The following is a 16,632-nucleotide window of genomic DNA, read 5'->3' as shown; positions in this document are numbered from 1 at the left end:
CACTCTTCTATTATGAAATAGAGGTTATTCATCTTTGACTGACAAAATGGTCTTCTGACGAGTATGGGAAAGGAGGATGAACTGATTAAAAACTTAACTTCACATAGTACAAATTGTGGAGACTTGATGTATATGTCCACAGGAGGTGCTGTGTTTTGTGTATCTTTAAGAGAATCTGGTTTGTAGCTAGATTATCAAGGGCACATTTCCCTATTCAGACATGCAAAATTTCCAAATGGCATAGTGAATTAAGTCTTTCATAAACATGTATGTGCTCCTGACCACCAACTTCCATGTATTTTTGTTGCAATGGCATTGTGTCTGCCCATGAAGTGGTCAGACCTCTTCACTGCATCTGGGACTCCCCAATGAAGAGTTTGGCTGTGTTAAGCCTGTGGATAGTCTGCCAGTTCTGTTGTCTCTCTGCCAGCGGTGAAGGCTTGTTGCCACACTTCTTTAGCATTTGAATTCACGTTTTAATTGTTTAACATCTTATTGATGTTTGGGGGGGGTGTTGAAAAATAATATGTGATTGGGGAAAAGGAGCTTGTTCTGTTCCCCAGGTGCTTACCAATGTTCCTGAGTCAAGTGGATTTGTAATCAAACTTTCTCAGTGAGGTTGCATGTTGGGTTCAGATAAATGCTCTGTAGGGGATATGCAGTTGAATTATCTGCAAGATGTTACCAAAAACTGTAGTATTCACCTACCAGACCTCACTTTCTTCCTACAGAGAAATACTTAGTAGAGTGAAAAGAAGGTTGTCTTCTGCTGTAAACAGGTCAGTACAAGGTGATACGATATATGTGAAGGACTTACCCCGCTTTTTTGACAACAGCAAGAAAACTGTGTTAATTTCTTTGTCTGAATATAGTAAGCACTACAATCTATGGTTAAAAGAAAGAGCTGTCAAGTGGAACAATGTTGGGTCATCTGGAGGTAGAGTTGCCAGGTAACTCATGTAAGTGCAGAAGTCTCTGTTGTCTGAACTAAAGAGCTAGTCTCTTACTGTGCAGGAGTACTAAGAAAGTCATAAATCTCTGTATGTGCTCTAACTTTTGGCATCTGATGTAGGGCCATCCTGTTACTTTAAGCTGCATAAATGTGTAATATGTTTTTGTCCTTTAGAAGAAGTGTGACAACAGGTCTGAAGCTGTTAGAGGCTGGAGGTCAACACTCAGCTTTGCAAGAGTAACCTTGAACAGTGGGTCTTCCCTGTGATGTGAACGAATGAAAGATGTTCTCATTATATCCTTTGTCATCTTCCAAGTACAGAAATGTCTGGCTTGTACATGCATTGTGGAGGGTGTAGAAGTATTGTGTCTAGGTTAGCACTGTGTGCTGTAAGGCAACTTCTTTTGCTTCAACAAAGCTGAATAAAAGCAAGATTTTTTTTGCTGTATATAGGCACTTACCTAAGTAGAGGTCAGAATGTCTTACTCTGCACTGTAGTCACCAGCATTGAATATACTATACTAGTGTCTCTCTGCAGTTGCTAGAACTTATAAACTGGCTAGGGAAAACTTCTTGTTTCAGTTATAGATTATTTATCATCACAATAGCTTAAGAGCTGGAGGAGTCTAAGCCTCTGAAAGAAATCTTGTTGAGCTGTAAGTGATGCAAAAAGCATGTTATTATAGCTTGGATGCTGTTTTAAGGTGATAGGTCCTGCAGCTTGCTACCCATCTGTCCTTTACCATAATTGTTTGGCAGTTTCCTTGTTACAGAGTCAGAGGACTCTGTAGAAGGTGAAAACTGCTGTTTTTCAAGAGCTCCATAAACTTATGGCTCTTGTAAAGCATTGTTGGATTGTGGTGGTGCATCCCCTGCCCTCCCCCAAGGCTGCATTATGATTTGAGACACCTTAAAACACTCATTTCACAACATGGATGTCTGACTGTGTTTGTGCTGTGTAAAACATACTTCATAAAGTAAACTGTTTAAAAAAACATGTCATGGATTGGGTCTGTATCTGCTGTATTACAAGTTTGAAAGAGGAAGTGTGATGTGTGTCACTGAGTACATGAGGATGTGCTTCTCTTGAAGTTTTAGTTCTGAGCTTTCTTTCACCTGTTACATACTGAGCTACCTGCTTACGAGTATCATTTCCCTGTTGGCCCACATCTTTTCCACTGACTGACATGGCATATTTCCACCTTGTGGTAGGATGATCCAGCTGTGATCATCTGGCAGTCTTGTAGTGATGCAGTACATCAGCTGGTGCTGTCAAAAGTTAAGTGGACACATCCAGACCTGTAGTTAAAAACTAGTCTTCAAACTGTGATATAGTGTTGAGAATGTGACGAATCAACCTGAACTGACAGTGGTGAAAGCTTTTCTTGCGCATAGTATCAGCTGCTTATTTCTGTTTCTGTGGAGTTCCCAGCTGCTGTCAAGGGTGAAGAGTAAGTCATATTAATCTTGCTCCCCAAAAGTTCCAACTGCTTCTGTCCTGCACCAAAAAGGTAATGAAAAATAGACACCCTTGTTACCGCAAAAATTCATGTATTCCTATCTACATGCCGACACCTCCCACACCTTCCTGAGCAACAGAAAACCCAACTGCCCCCTTGCCAGCTGTCAAAGTTTTCAGCTTTATCTTGAGAACATCAACACGTAGTTAGTCAATTCAAACATGAAAATGTGTAGCATGTTAAAATTTTGAATTTGAGTTGTGTGGAATAGATTGGAAAAAATGTAAAGACTAAAACGCTAGTCTGGTTGGTCTGGGGGAGGAAGGAAGAAAAGTAAGAACGTTTGAGGGAAGAGTGCTAGTTATTTTCAAGGTCTCTACTCTTAAATATTATGTGGTGTGTAGTAGTATCCCTTGCCCTAGAAACTGGGGCTCTGGCAGTTTTTTTTGTGCACAGCTCTCCTGAACAGCTCTAGAATTTGAAGACTCGGATATATGATACATATAAATTAAATCGTTCAGAAGTGCCTTTTACAAAGGTAATGCCAGAAAATTTTTTTCTGAGAATTAACTGAACAGCAGAAGTAAATAGCAGATTTTAATATATTGGTTATATTTGTATTCTGAGAAATGGCTGATTAGTCCATGCAGGAGAAGTTATAGTAAATAACAAAGGTCCAAAAGCCTCCAAACTCTAGAAGAAATGCACTACATGGGCAACTAGCAGGATACATTGTTAGTCTTTCAAAAGCAAGGGAAAATGTGCTATATTAAAATTCTGAAATGCTTTTGAATGGGCTTTTAAGATACATGCATGACTAACTGTACATTGTATAAATAAAAGTAAGATTACAGATGATTGCTTGTCCTGAGGTGTGAATAACCAAGCCCCATGGATTGCTTTTAGATAAAGGTATTTCCTAACATAAAATTTTGAGAAGGAAAAAAAAACTGAACAGGTACAGTAAAACATGCCATTTAGGATGACCTACTTAGTTGCAAATCTATCAGAAATCTTAGTCTTAGATGAAATGGTAGGAGAACTGTCGAAGTTCAGGTAGGAAGGAATGAAGAACATCCTACACAAAGAAATCTATGGCTAGGCATCTAGATCTAGCATTTTGTAGAAACACACATTTGGATCTTGAAGCATAAAAGCTGTGATGCATAAATGAGACTGGTTTTAGATGAAGGTGCTGATGTAGTAGCAATTTTAAGGCTTGGTGGAAAAAAGATAAGTAGCATAATGTGTTGTTCCTAGAGTCACATTTGGAATGGTAGAGCAGGTCCTTATGGTAGAACAGTGATACTGTGGTAAAGTTTATGATCAAGTGAAGTGAATAAATAAAACATATTACAGAATTTCTGGGTAAAGCCATAGGAGCTGTTTCATCAACCACCAGACAGTTGTGATGACAGGGATCATATGATAAGGGAGTTAAAAATCACAATGATAATGGCAACCTTTGTCTGTGTAGATGAGGTAAAATTTGGGGCACGATAGCAAAGACTGTCTTTGGGTGATGTTCAGTAATGTCTCAAAGCAACCAATCTGAGCCTGACACAGAATAACTGATGAGCACATTTAGATACTTCCTTGCTTATGCAGAAGAGTACTGGAGACTACTGAAACCATTTGATGTCTTTATGGAAAAGAATCCTGTTCAGAGGAAATAGGAAGATGAACTCTAGAAAGCGAAACAAAATCTGAGTTAAGGCAGTATAAAATATTATGGAACCATTGGCTAAAGGTGAATGTTAAAATTGTATTTCAGCTATGGTAGAAGTTTACAGGTGAATTACTGAGGTTGGTAGATAGTCTGGATGTGAAGGATTGCTCAGATACAAGGCTACTGCAGGAGAACTGTTGTCTGTCCATTAGTGTTCATGGCAGGGGGAGGTCAAGAAAGCTGCTACGTCAGTGCCATTCTTTCCAAGAGATTAGCCTGGAAAGCTGCCTTAAATTGGAATGCCAATATAGAAAGCTTTTGAACAAATCAATACATTGAACAATAATAAATTGTTAGGACTAAATGGTATTTATGCAGGAGTTCTAAATGAGCTCAAATACAGGGCTGTGGAAATCTTATTTCTGGTGTGTGATCTGTCACTTAAATCAGCCTCAGCACTAGAGTAATGCAGGGTTACAAATATGGCCCAACTTTCTGTAAAGGGTGCGGTTTAGGAGCTACAAAACAGTGGTATTGTCTTTTGCTCTGTGTAAAGCAGTTGCAACCATAAGAAAGTCAGTCAGTAGACATGAGAAGGCCATTACCATATTTTGAAGCAGAGCTGCATCCCTGCAAGGATAGTATAGTTCTGCCTCTCCAGTCTCTCAGAATTCCTTGGAGTTCTTGGTAAACCTGAGCACTGCTCCAATCCATAGAGGATTGAATTTTCAAAAGCTTTAGCCAGGGTTGTGCTGCTTTTGTAATTTAGCTGTCTTCTTCTGGATTATGAGTGTTTCAGAGACAGCAGAGGACAAGAAGGTATCGTCTCTTTTCACAGTGAAGTTATATCCCTACTGTGGTCACCAAGGGTCTGCGCTGATCTGCTTATAAGTAAACCAGGCAAAGGGGTGAATAATGCCAGAGGGCAACACACAGGTATTCAGGGTAGAAAAAGCTTAAACTGAAGAACTTAACACTGAAAAAACAGTGTTAAGAATCACAGAATGATCTTGTGATTCTTATTAAACAGGTGATAAAACAGGAGAAAAACCATTCAATCAAGTGCGAAGTGGTTGCGTGAGGCAAAATAGTATTAAACTGAGCATATGGGGGACTGGGCTTATGTTAGCTACTGTTTTGTCGGAAACACATCCTATGGATAACGTCAGCTCGTTGCCCAACATGATTCTAATGGGCATAGAGAAGATTAGGGTTTCTTAGGCAAGAAACAGAGAAAACACACTAAGACCTTATTATAAATTTGCTAACTTTGCGCTCAGTGCACTGTATAGTTCTGGTCAGCCAGTTTCGAAAGCACTAAATTAGGGCAGAAACAACACAACAGGAGTCATTTTGAGATACAAGACAGTCTGGAAAACAGACAGCCTTGAGGGAACAGATGTCCATGGGATTATGAGTCATATAGAAATAGCGAACTGAGAATGAGCTCTCACTGCTTCTTTCATTGCCCCTTAATTATTGCAATTAATAGACTGGGGTTTTTGTTTGTTTGTTTAACATTATCTCGTTAAACTGTGAAAGTTGTGAAGGGGCTGTAAGGATGAAGAAATTCAGAAAAGTAGTAGAATTCATGAAAGATAGCTTTAGAAAACCCTAAAATGATAATTTTTGGCAATTGAGAAGATTAACCAATGAAAAGCTACTTTAAAAATCTGCTTTTACTTTTCTTTTTTCCATTTTTTTTGGGATGGGGGCAGGTGGGGAACATTGGCCCTGGCCCTAGACAAGATCCTGGACTAGATGGCTTTCTGAGATGCAGTTAGCTCAAGATAGAGCTGTGTAAGTTGAAGTGTCTACCAGCAGGTTTCAGCAGTAGTGTTGGATATATAAACTCTTTTTAGCAGGAGAGCTTGATGGGTGATTTAGCCCACTGTAGACATCCAGACTCACTTCACTTGCCTAGAGTAATGTGCCTGGCTTTCAGCCATTCCTGTAAGGCATGAATCTCCTCTTTTGGGTCCAGTGTACTGTCTGCCAGCTCTGTATGGGGTCCTGTATGGTGTAAGGAACCCCAAGGAGCACTGGATACTGACTGATACCCCGATGCCCAGTCAGCTGCATCCCGTGCTAAGCACTGTGGACTGCTGACTGGATTTCCATCAGCTATAATGAGTGTGTGGATACGTGCTTATAAATGTCCATTTATTTGGTTTCTGACTGAATCCTATGCTTGATCTGACCTTGTGTGACACTTAAAAGTTCATTCACTATGGTCTTGTCTTTAGCAAGATTAAATAGTGTTTTTCTTTAGTGTACATATAGGTATGATCAGTAATCTCTTGAACAATTGCCTCTGCATGTGTGTAACACCCACACTCACTCCAGAGCCCCGGGAGCCTTGCTGATGTGTTTGGAATTGGAGTAGCCCCCAATAGCTCATCTGCTGTGCTGCTCAGTGCAGTCAACAGGAGAGTCATGAGTGTAGCGTTCCGTGTTGCTTGCTGCTAAAGCCCAGCATCTGGTCACTGGGAGGTTTTGTGACTTTGGGTACCTGGCTTCTGTAGGTAAAGATTCCCCTTGAAATTGTAAAGTTGCCCCCAATAGAAAATGATGGTTCCTTAAGGAGTTAAGAAAATACCGTCGGCTTTTTAAAGGTAAAAGTTCTGCACAGTCTCTGAGAAGCTCTTAATTTGATAACTAATTGAAATAATCTAGATAAAAGTTGTGATATAGTAGCATTTTTTTCATGTCACAGTACTAACAGCTTTAAAACACTATTCTTAGTAACTTTACAATTCTGTTTTGTTTTTGAACAGGGACGAGGATGGTGAGCCCCGCATCTTTAAGAAAATTGCTGGAGTCTTGTAAAGATCTTTCTTTACTCGATGTGTCCTTCTGTTCGCAGATCGATAACAGAGTTGTGCTAGAACTGAATGCCAGCTTTCCTAATGTGTTCATAAAAAAAAGTTTCACCCAGTGACTCCCTACATATGCTGCTGTGGAACTCATTTGACAGAGTTGTTTCCTGTAAATTTGTGCTGACTTTTTTGAAGAAGAATATAAATCTGCTGTGAAATAGTGGAAACTATTAATTATCTATACAAATGGGTAAAATACATTAAAATGTATTATGTTTCTTAAAGAGTTGATATTGTACCTAAGAATTATTTTACTCTGTGTTAATTTGTAACACTGCATGTTTTTAAATACCAGCCATATGTTTGGCTTTAATGAAAAGCAAATGAATGTCTTCTTAAATGTCCCGTCAAAGGGTGTTACACACAGTAAACTATGTTAATATCCAGGTGAAAGCAAACGTTCAATATTGAGCAGTAAGGAAAATATGGGTGCTTCCTTCTTATGTGTTTGTGTGTGTATATATAAATGTATACAGATGTATTTGTATATACATACACAGATATTGTAGCATTCTAGTTTGGCCTGCAGCATAAGATGCTGTGATCTGGCCTATAATTAGTTATTTGTTTTTAAAGCTGTTTAAGCTTGTATAGGAACAGATCAAAAAGGCACTTTGTCCTCTTCAGTTGTTTGGCAGTGATCTGTATCTGATACATTTTTCTCCCTTCCTCCACCTGAAATAGATGTAGTGATGTTTTACAGTCCAGCCTAAGCGACACAACAGATAAATGCAAGAACCTGAACCTCCTGAACTTAGAGCAGAAGCAAAAGAGAAAATTGCCATCTGTTTCTTGGTATCGATATAAAAAGTTTGAGCCAGGTACTTAATGTTGTAGCTGGTAATGTGTAGAAAACTCCAGCATAGTTTTTCAAATTTCTGACGTGGTCAAGACTTGATTTGTGATACATCTGATTATTGTGCAGAGTACCATGAAAAGTAGAATTTAGGGTAATGCGTTAGCAACTATCCCTTACACTGGCATCAAATTTACTTTCAAGAGTGAAAACAAGCATCATTGTTCAGTAAAACAGCAATGAAAATGTAATGGGTTTGAAACAGGCAATGTTGATCTGGTGATTCTTTAATCACCAAACCTCAGTGTTGGATTTGTTTTGTTTGGGGGTTTTTTGTTTTGTTTTGTTTTTGGAAGAGATGGTAGCTCAAAGTACTATTGCGTTCTCTCTTTAGCACTGCTTAGCCTCTGGAGAAGAAAAACTGTGTTGGTGGAAAGTTTCTGAAAGTTTCTTCCTTTTGCACTTTCTTGGATGAAGCTTTTCACTTTTTTTTTTTCTTTGAATAGCACCACTAGAATATGTCACTATGTACAGCTTGAGTTTAGAATTTTGCCTTTTTGGCCATTGTTGATGAATATGGACCATGAAATATAGCCTGTCATTTGATATTGGCTCTATTATCCTTGTATTGATGGCATTTATTGCCTACTGGACTAAGAAGAAAAATACTTTGTCTGGCAGAAGTACATTATTGTACTGAAGATCAGTTGCAAAGAACACTTCATTCATGCAGTAAATAACCAAACTGCTACTAGAGGACTGCTATGAATCATTAAAAATCTGACAATCTCTCTGACTCCTGAATGACTGCTTTGATCTCTTTGTGCTGGTGCCAATACTTTAGAGACCATGTCATGAAACAGCTACAGAACATTTATCTGATTTTATTGAAAGACCTGTTTCTTCAAATTTTTAAATTTTGCTGACTCTTTGGGGAATTCCAGGTCCAAAGAAGGACATGCACAGTTGGCTTTTTGATTTTTTTCCTCCTCACAGATGGCACTATGGGATTTCCAACTGGATTATACCATTCCATTTTTTTTCCTTTAGAAATCTAGGTGTTGTCAGAGAACTTTAGATTGATTTACTTTTCTTCCACACTGAAAGATGTCAACTTTGGTATGATTCTGTGAGAGACCTCATTTCTTTCAATTATGTTTGGGTTCATTTATTGTTCTTGGAACTTTTAAACTTTTTTTATCTATAAGTAATATATTTCATTGTAATTGAATATTAAATGCTATTATTCTAGTTATAGGAGAACACAAGTTCAGATAATGGGAGTTTACAAAGAACAGTGTTTCCAAACAAATGTTTTTGTTGTAAAATTTCACTTCTCAGGGGTGCATCTATGTTTATCTCCTTTTTTTCTGAAGAGATCCTTTTTGTTTGTTTTTCACTGTAAATAGAATGGAGTGTGGGTGAAATGATAGCCATTGTGCCTTCAAACTGGTCAACTTGGTGGATAATACAGCTTAAATTCTGTGGCATCAGTGAATCAAATAAGTGGTTTTGTAATCACGTATGTGTAAAGAATTTCATTCTCTGTTGCTTCTTAGGTAGCATGAAGGAGGTTTAAATTGACATTTTGTTCATACTGAAGTATTTTCTATTGTTTGTGTCATGTTGTTTTTTTCAGGAATTCTCTGTTGTCACTTGAAAGATAAATTGAAGTCAGCTTTTTATTTGGACTGTTTAAAACTTAGCTTTTGCCAACATATAATTAATTCAAACAGCAAAGAAGTGATTGGGAGCGACTTCCATCTGTAGTTCTAGACTTCAACCTTCAATCAGAAAGTAAGAAGCTCTTTTAGCTATGGCCTTATAAGTCCCAAGAAGTCTTCCAGCAAAGAGAAGATAGACCAGACTTGAAATTTGTAGTACTTGTAGGAATAAAGAAAACAACATGCTTTTAGACCTTCCTTATATGTCACAAAGAAGCAAGAACAGATCACTGTCTTTTTAGTTCTGCTATTTTGTACTTAAGTGGGTCTACCTATTTATACACATGTATGCGTAAATTATATGTGTACACACATATGTTCATGTGTATATATATGAATTTTTTGGATGTGTGTACATACTTATATATGTATAAATCTCAAAGTTTGTCATTTAGGAATTACTTTTGTGGAGTGTAATAGCAAAAAATGTTTCATAGCAATTCTACTTTCAACTGTTGTTTTACTGTACCTGGAGACTGAGTTCCTCTCCACCCATGCAGCAGAAAAAGCCTGGACAAGAGATGTGCTGGATTTCCTATGTTGCTTTGCCAAAGTGCCTTTTGGTTTGTCTACACATGAAAGGTGTTACAGGGTATGAAGAGTGTGAATGCAAAGTCCGGTAACTACTGTGGACTGTCTCATTGTGAAGCAGTCATATAGCAGGAAATTTATATTCTAGTTTCATTTAATCCAAAATGAATGATGGCAATTCCTCCATTGGAGGAATTTAATTCTTCTTGAATTGTATTGTCATCTCCATCACTAGACCATCTCTCAGTCACATTATCTAAATTTTGCTTTTAAGGATATTCTTTTTGTTTAATCTTGTCCTTTGATCTCGTCTGTCTTTCTGAAGCTTTGTAAAAGATGTGCTTTGGCAACCAGTGTTAAAAAACCATGGCTAACATGTCCAAAAAAAGAGGTTTGCTCTGAACTGCTCCTGCTCTCACACTAGAAGGGGGCTTCCATACCATCTATGAAATTGATGTGGGATGGCATGTAGGTAAATACGTAATTCCTTTGGTAATTTTAAAAACTAGTATGATACCTTTACCGTTTAAAGCCTCTTCTCTTCAAGCCTTCAATTCAATAGTGAACTTACTTGTATTCATAATTCTGAGCTGTCTGGCTAGATAGCTCTATTGAAATGGATGGGATTTCTGTTCTTTAAATTATATACCTGATTAAGTACATTATTGAGCACGACTTATATAGAAGAGTTTTGCATAGGAGTTTGGACCTTATAATCTCCATGTACTTGGAGGTCCAAATTGCAGACCAAAAAAACCCCAAAACCAACCAACTAACAGAAACCACTAAAAAACTAGTATTTTCTGTCTGATTCTTTCCTTAGAGCTCCTATGCTAACTTTTCCAGATACAAGATGTCCAGTAATCATGGTACATGGTGAGTAGAATTTATCTCACTGAATGTTAGCTCTCTTAAAGTTAGGCATCTCCTTTGTGGGAGGAATCTGGGCACCTCTAGAGAGATATTAATCACCCTCTAAGATAGATATTTAAGGAAAGTAGAATGAATCATGTTCTGGAGAGCCTCTCTGGAGACTGTGGAATCTGTAATTTAGCTCAGGTCAGATACTAAACTGAGATTAATTCTATCCAGTGCTGTACTAGCTGTCTTAAAAAACAAGCCTGAAACAACATCCATCCCCAAACCTTTAAATCTTTCAAATTCCATCCAGAAAGAAGCAAATTAAAGAAATTCTGACAACTTGAGAAGTTTCTAAAACCTAGGATCTTCTTCTGCCCCTTGCCAATGGCTGTGGTATGTCTTTCGGTTTTTTTTTGTCGGGTTTTGGGGTGTTTTTTTCTTTAGAAATGCATCCCCTTTCCCTCTTCTGAAATCTCATGTACTTAACTATCTATATGTATAGTTCTGTAAATGCATGAAAGTAACAGGCAGATGTAATTGATATATTGCCACTATTTTGATAATCTTTCATATTGCTGTAATTAAGACTGAGTAGTTTAATTGCTCTACTGTCATCAGAAATGTTACCCACTGTGCATTTGCAAAACTTGTGTGTAGAGTCCTGCTTCTTACTGTGTGTACTTATTGCATCTTATGGGATATATTTCCCATTTACATCTGCAGGACTATTACATTTTAAAAAACTAGATAAAATGTAGCATTTTATTATGAGGACTATGGGAGCGACTTTATATATATTGATTTATATGTTCATTATTAATCGTTCACAATGACTCCATAAGTTGTAGCTTTGAAATCACTTAGAAAATCCTGGTTTAGTGCATCTGAATTTGCTGTGTTAGACACAGTCAACATTTTTTCCCAAATGAAGGCATTTGTCCTTCACTGAGATGATGATTTCTGTGATTTTTAGATTTCTGACTTGAAAATGAAATGCCAGAAGGTGCTCTTTATTAAATATTACCGGGCATGGGATAAATTGTGGTAACTGACATTAGGAAGGGGTGAGAAATGAGTCTTGTGTGTTACAGATTCTCATGAGCTTCAAAGAAGGGCTCAGCAGGAGGTGGCTCTTTTTAAGAAGTTTCAGCCTCTGTACTAGCAGGCAGTGGTGAGATTTTCCTTTTTAGCTAGATGGACTAAGCAGTATTACTTTTGATGGAGTTATATAGCTATAGTTTCTCCCTGTCTTGTTTTCATTTAAGAATGATAAATGGCACAGTTAGGACAGATGTCCTAAATTGAAAGTGATCCATTGTGAGGAATGAAGTTTTTCTCTTGCATGTTTTGTTCACCTTTTCTAAAAATAAACAAATAAAAATACCCTCAACTATTAGAAAACTCATTTTCATTGGTTACTGAAGTGACGCAAATGTCAAGAAAGTTGAGAAAAGAAAGAAAGGGGACTCATCCAGATTTATCTGGAAACTAGTGGAAGGGTGGCCAGAGCTATTTACAGATGTGAGGAAAGTAAGTGCCTTGCTCCAGATCAGCTGTTATCTTTCGCAGAAACGTAGCTTCCCACATAATATCACATGCTCATACTTTTAAGTCAAGATCTAGCATTTAGAGGCTTTCATGTACGTATTTGTGCAGTAATTAATGATGTCTCTTCATTTCATTTTTATGAACTACATAAAAATATTTTTCTTTGCCTATGACTGCCCAGCCACATTTTTTGTTAAAATCTGAAATTATTTTGTGCATGTACACTCAGGTGCTTAATTGCTTAGGTTCTTTGCAATTGGTCCTTTTCTGAGCACAAATAAACTGCAGCTTGGAGGAAAAAATGTTAAAGTGAAGGCTCTAAAGAAGAGAAGGCCCAGGGGAAATCTGATCAGTGTCTGGGAATACCTGATGGAGGGTGGGGAATGAAGAAGAGACAGCCAGATTCTTCTCAGTGATGCCTGTGGAAAGGACAAGAGGCAATGGGCACAAACTGAAATACAGGAGGCTCTAACTTAACACAAGATGACACATTGTATGGTAAGGGTGACCAGGCCTTGGCACAGGGTGCCCACAGAGGTTGTGGAATCTCCATCCTTGGAGATAACTCATCATCGGGGGCAACTGACTCTAGGTGGCCCTGCTTGAGCAGTTGGAGGCTGGACTAGTTGACCTCCAGAGGTCCCTTTCCAACCTCATACATTCTATCATTCTGTGATTTGAGACATGCCCTGTGGTTGTTTTGTTTGCTTCAGTGTACTGATTGCTGAAGAAGGTAGGGAGGGGAGAAAAGGAAGAATAGATGGGAACTTGTGATGTTGAGAACAGCCACAAGAATCTTCTTAATTTCCTTTTTTGTCATTTTAAGACAAGTAACATTTTTCACGGTTTAAGGAAAAGCTAAATGTGACTTATTGAAGTAAAATTTTGGTATCATTTTCAACATACAGTTCTGCAATGTACAAAACACACAGTTTACAGGAGTGTGATCACTCCAAAGTCTGAAAGCTACACCAAGGACTAAAATAAATAACCTTATTCTTGGGTACTGACAATAGTTTCTGTTTAGAAACTGACTTTATGTAATACATTAGGAACAGTTTAGTTTTAAAATCTTTAGTATTTGTTTACATAAATCTTACACATTGTTTAGATGCCAGTTATTCCTGCTTACTCTATTGTGAACTGAGTACAGTAGTTAACTGTTCATGGTGTTAAACATGAACATTTGAATTCAGGTGAAAAAGAGGACCAAGTTTATGAAATACTGAGCTGTCTGAGCATTTTAGGGAGATAATGGATATAATTGTGGTGAATTCCCATCTTTTTTGTATTTATTTATTATTTTAGCATTGGCAAGAGTGGCTGGGTAGTACAGCCCTTTACTCACCATCAGGAGATGGGTTTCCTTTTGTCAGACCTTGGTTGCTCTAGATTTATTTTTTTTCACGTCAGTGCCACAGATTTCTCCACATATACACTGTTCTGAAAGTAATAGAGATGAATTAAAAATACCTGGTTTGGTTGTGATTTGGAAACTAATGGCTAGTCTGTGCTTGAAGTTATTTTGGAATAGTTACTAAAACAACCAGGAATTGATGTATTCACAGGGGGACCTTACAGCTTGTGATTTAACTTTTGCATACAGACAATTACAGTTGCCCCTGAGCCATCTTAGAGAAATCTGTATGATGTTGATCATTCTGGATCTACCTAGTGAGCATAAAGCCACTGCAGCTCTTTAGCATCTTGTGGTGTTTTGCATTCATGTCCTTACCAGGCAGATAATGGAGTTGGGGGTTGTGGAGATTGGCCTGATGTTTGTAAGTGAGGTGCATGAATTGCCTGGGGAAATTTCCTGCTCATGTTTATTTCTATGTGTGAATGAGAAGGAATGGCATCTCCAGACCTTCAAATTTAAATACCTAAACCCAGCACCTGTATTAATTTAAAAATAGTAGGTCTCTCCCTGCTCCCCATCAATTAGCCAGCAACAAAATACTTGCATTGTATTTTTGATTTAATAGTATGCTCCATTTTCTGTCGCAACAATAGGAGTTTGAGTAATGTAACAAGAAACTCCTACTGGGTTACCTTTTAAAGACTAATTTCTATAAAAGGTGAAAGAGCAGCAATAGAGGGAATAGTTCTGGACACTGTTTGTAAATAACTGTGCTGTGCATGCTATGCCAGTAAGCACCAGAAGCAAATTATGCCTTTTTGTAGTAAATTGAGAAGGACAAAAGGGATAATTGCCTCTAAGCACATTTTCTGTAGCTGGAGGATATTTTCTTAAATATCCAGAGTAGGTACTAAAGTTAGGAAACTGATATCCTGATCTGAATTACCCTATAGAAGAACCTATCTACCCAGTGACAAGACCCTAGGAGACTAATCTTAAACTGAGGTCTTGAATTGACCTCTGGAGAAGCAGAGGTCTATGTAGACTATATAAAATTTCTGTTGGAAGCTAGTATGAGTGGATTCAGAGTAAGAGGTTGCTTACCTTTCAGTGCTCCCAATTAGTCCCCTAGTTTCACTTGCTTCCACCAAAGGCCACAACTTTCTTTGCTCTGGTTGTTGAACTGTATCTGATTGTTCCCTACAAAATATCTTAGCTAAAACTAGAAAGCCTTTTTTTTCTAGTAGTTGTTTCCACCCCCCAATTTGGGTAATTAGGCCAGCCGAAGGAAAGGGGCATTTATCTTCAATTAAAAGAATAACAAGCAGCAGGTAGGAGTATGTTGGTTATGCAAATATTTTAATTCAAATTAGCATAAACGAGGATAGCCACTCTTTGTCATGATTCAAAGCTTCTTAACTTTTACATAGTTCCTCAGTACCGTGCCACAAAAATGTCCAAAGGGAGGTTATTCATTTGCACCTCATGATGTGGTTCGAGCCCTAAAGTATAAAATGCTACTGTGAATATATAAGAACATGTGGGTCCTAACTGGCTTCAATAAATTCCCCAACAAAAGTCCTTTGAGAAACAGGTGTTGAGAGGTTTAGATTAGAAAAGCTAATAAGAGCATATTTAAAGTATGGTGAAGGCAGTGGTTAGCAAAACCAAGCAGGTTTGTAAACCCAAAGGTGTCTGTGCATATGCAGACATAGCCCAGGCATGGATACCAGGCTCCTCCTCATTTGAATGCCTTTGACTCATGTTTCTGTGGTATAGGGTAGGGGTTTACTTGAACACACACATACACAAAACAGAGATGTTAACCCTATATTTATGAAGGATTTAAATTATTATGGAGAAATTATCTAATGCCTTATATTGCTAACTCAAAGATACTTTCTTTTTATCTTAAAAAAGTTAACCAGTGATTTCAATTTAGTAAATTAAGTCTGTTTTTCTTCTGATATGTTGGATCATTGAAAGTGTCGTAATACTGTATTGTGCAGTTTTATTTCGTTACTGCCTGTATGAAGAAGTTGAAATTAAAGTCCTCACTGGGTTGTCAGTGTCTGCTGATTCAGAGATGACAGAAAAGTGTTAAAATATATTCAACTTATAATAGTTATTTTGCTTTGCACTTAATTTGTTTCCCTTTTACAATATTGCAAAATGCCAAATGTACATAAAATAATGAATAAATAAAACAAAAATAAATTATTTGTCTAAATTCATTGACCTTTTGTGCATTCATTTTAAAAAACCCGACAAAATAAAATACAATATGATGCATTCAGAGGAGCAGTTCGGTCATATTTTTGTCTCTGTTCATTTTGAAATAAGCCACCCTGGATGTTTTTCAATACAAATTCGTAAGCTAGCTTTTTTTAATTTTTAATATTAGAAAAGTTTATTATTGTTTAATATATAGCTTACTATAGCCCTATGAAGGCACATTACACAAAATAGATGTTTTGCTGGCTGAAACTGTTTGTGGTCTAGGTACAGAGCAAGAGACAACAGATGTATATAGACAGATGGGATATAAAGTGGAATATGGAGATTACAATGTACCAGGAGAGACCTCCAAGAAAAATATAATGCTTGAATTTCTTTCAAGAATAATTTCCTACTTTAGCACAAATTTTGTTACCATAAGGTATTTCTTAAACCCTTTAATTATATGGGTAGTGGTACAGTTGCTTTTAAATGTTGTGGAACTTAATATGTTAAACTTGGAATTTAGCAAAGATGTTAAGAATTCTGCAGCTTTGAAAATGGGAACCAGAAGAGGAGAGGTGATCAATTGGACTCCACTTGTCAAGAACAACCCAAGTATTGAACTGAAAATG

At 37.4% G+C, this 16,632-nt stretch overlaps 1 protein-coding gene across 3 annotated transcripts in view; it reads left to right on the top strand.

The window, feature by feature from the left end:
* Positions 1-16,014, top strand: part of FBXL4 (F-box and leucine rich repeat protein 4) — a 62,506-nt gene extending 46,492 nt beyond the window's left edge. For all 3 annotated transcript variants that reach the window (XM_051778196.1, XM_051778197.1, XM_051778194.1), the window contains exon 9: positions 6,859-16,014. In XM_051778196.1, the coding sequence (XP_051634156.1) occupies positions 6,859-7,022 (164 nt within the window). In that variant the 3' untranslated portion in view covers positions 7,023-16,014. The remainder of the gene's footprint in view (positions 1-6,858) is intronic.
* The last annotated feature ends 618 nt before the right edge of the window (positions 16,015-16,632 follow it).

The sequence above is a fragment of the Manacus candei genome, unplaced genomic scaffold, assembly GCF_025592945.1.
Source record: "Manacus candei isolate 608988 ecotype Guabito, Panama unplaced genomic scaffold, ASM2559294v1 h1tg000011l, whole genome shotgun sequence".
Taxonomy (NCBI): domain Eukaryota; kingdom Metazoa; phylum Chordata; class Aves; order Passeriformes; family Pipridae; genus Manacus; species Manacus candei.
Note: the sequence above shows the minus strand (reverse complement) of the source record. Positions and strands in the feature narration are given on the sequence as shown.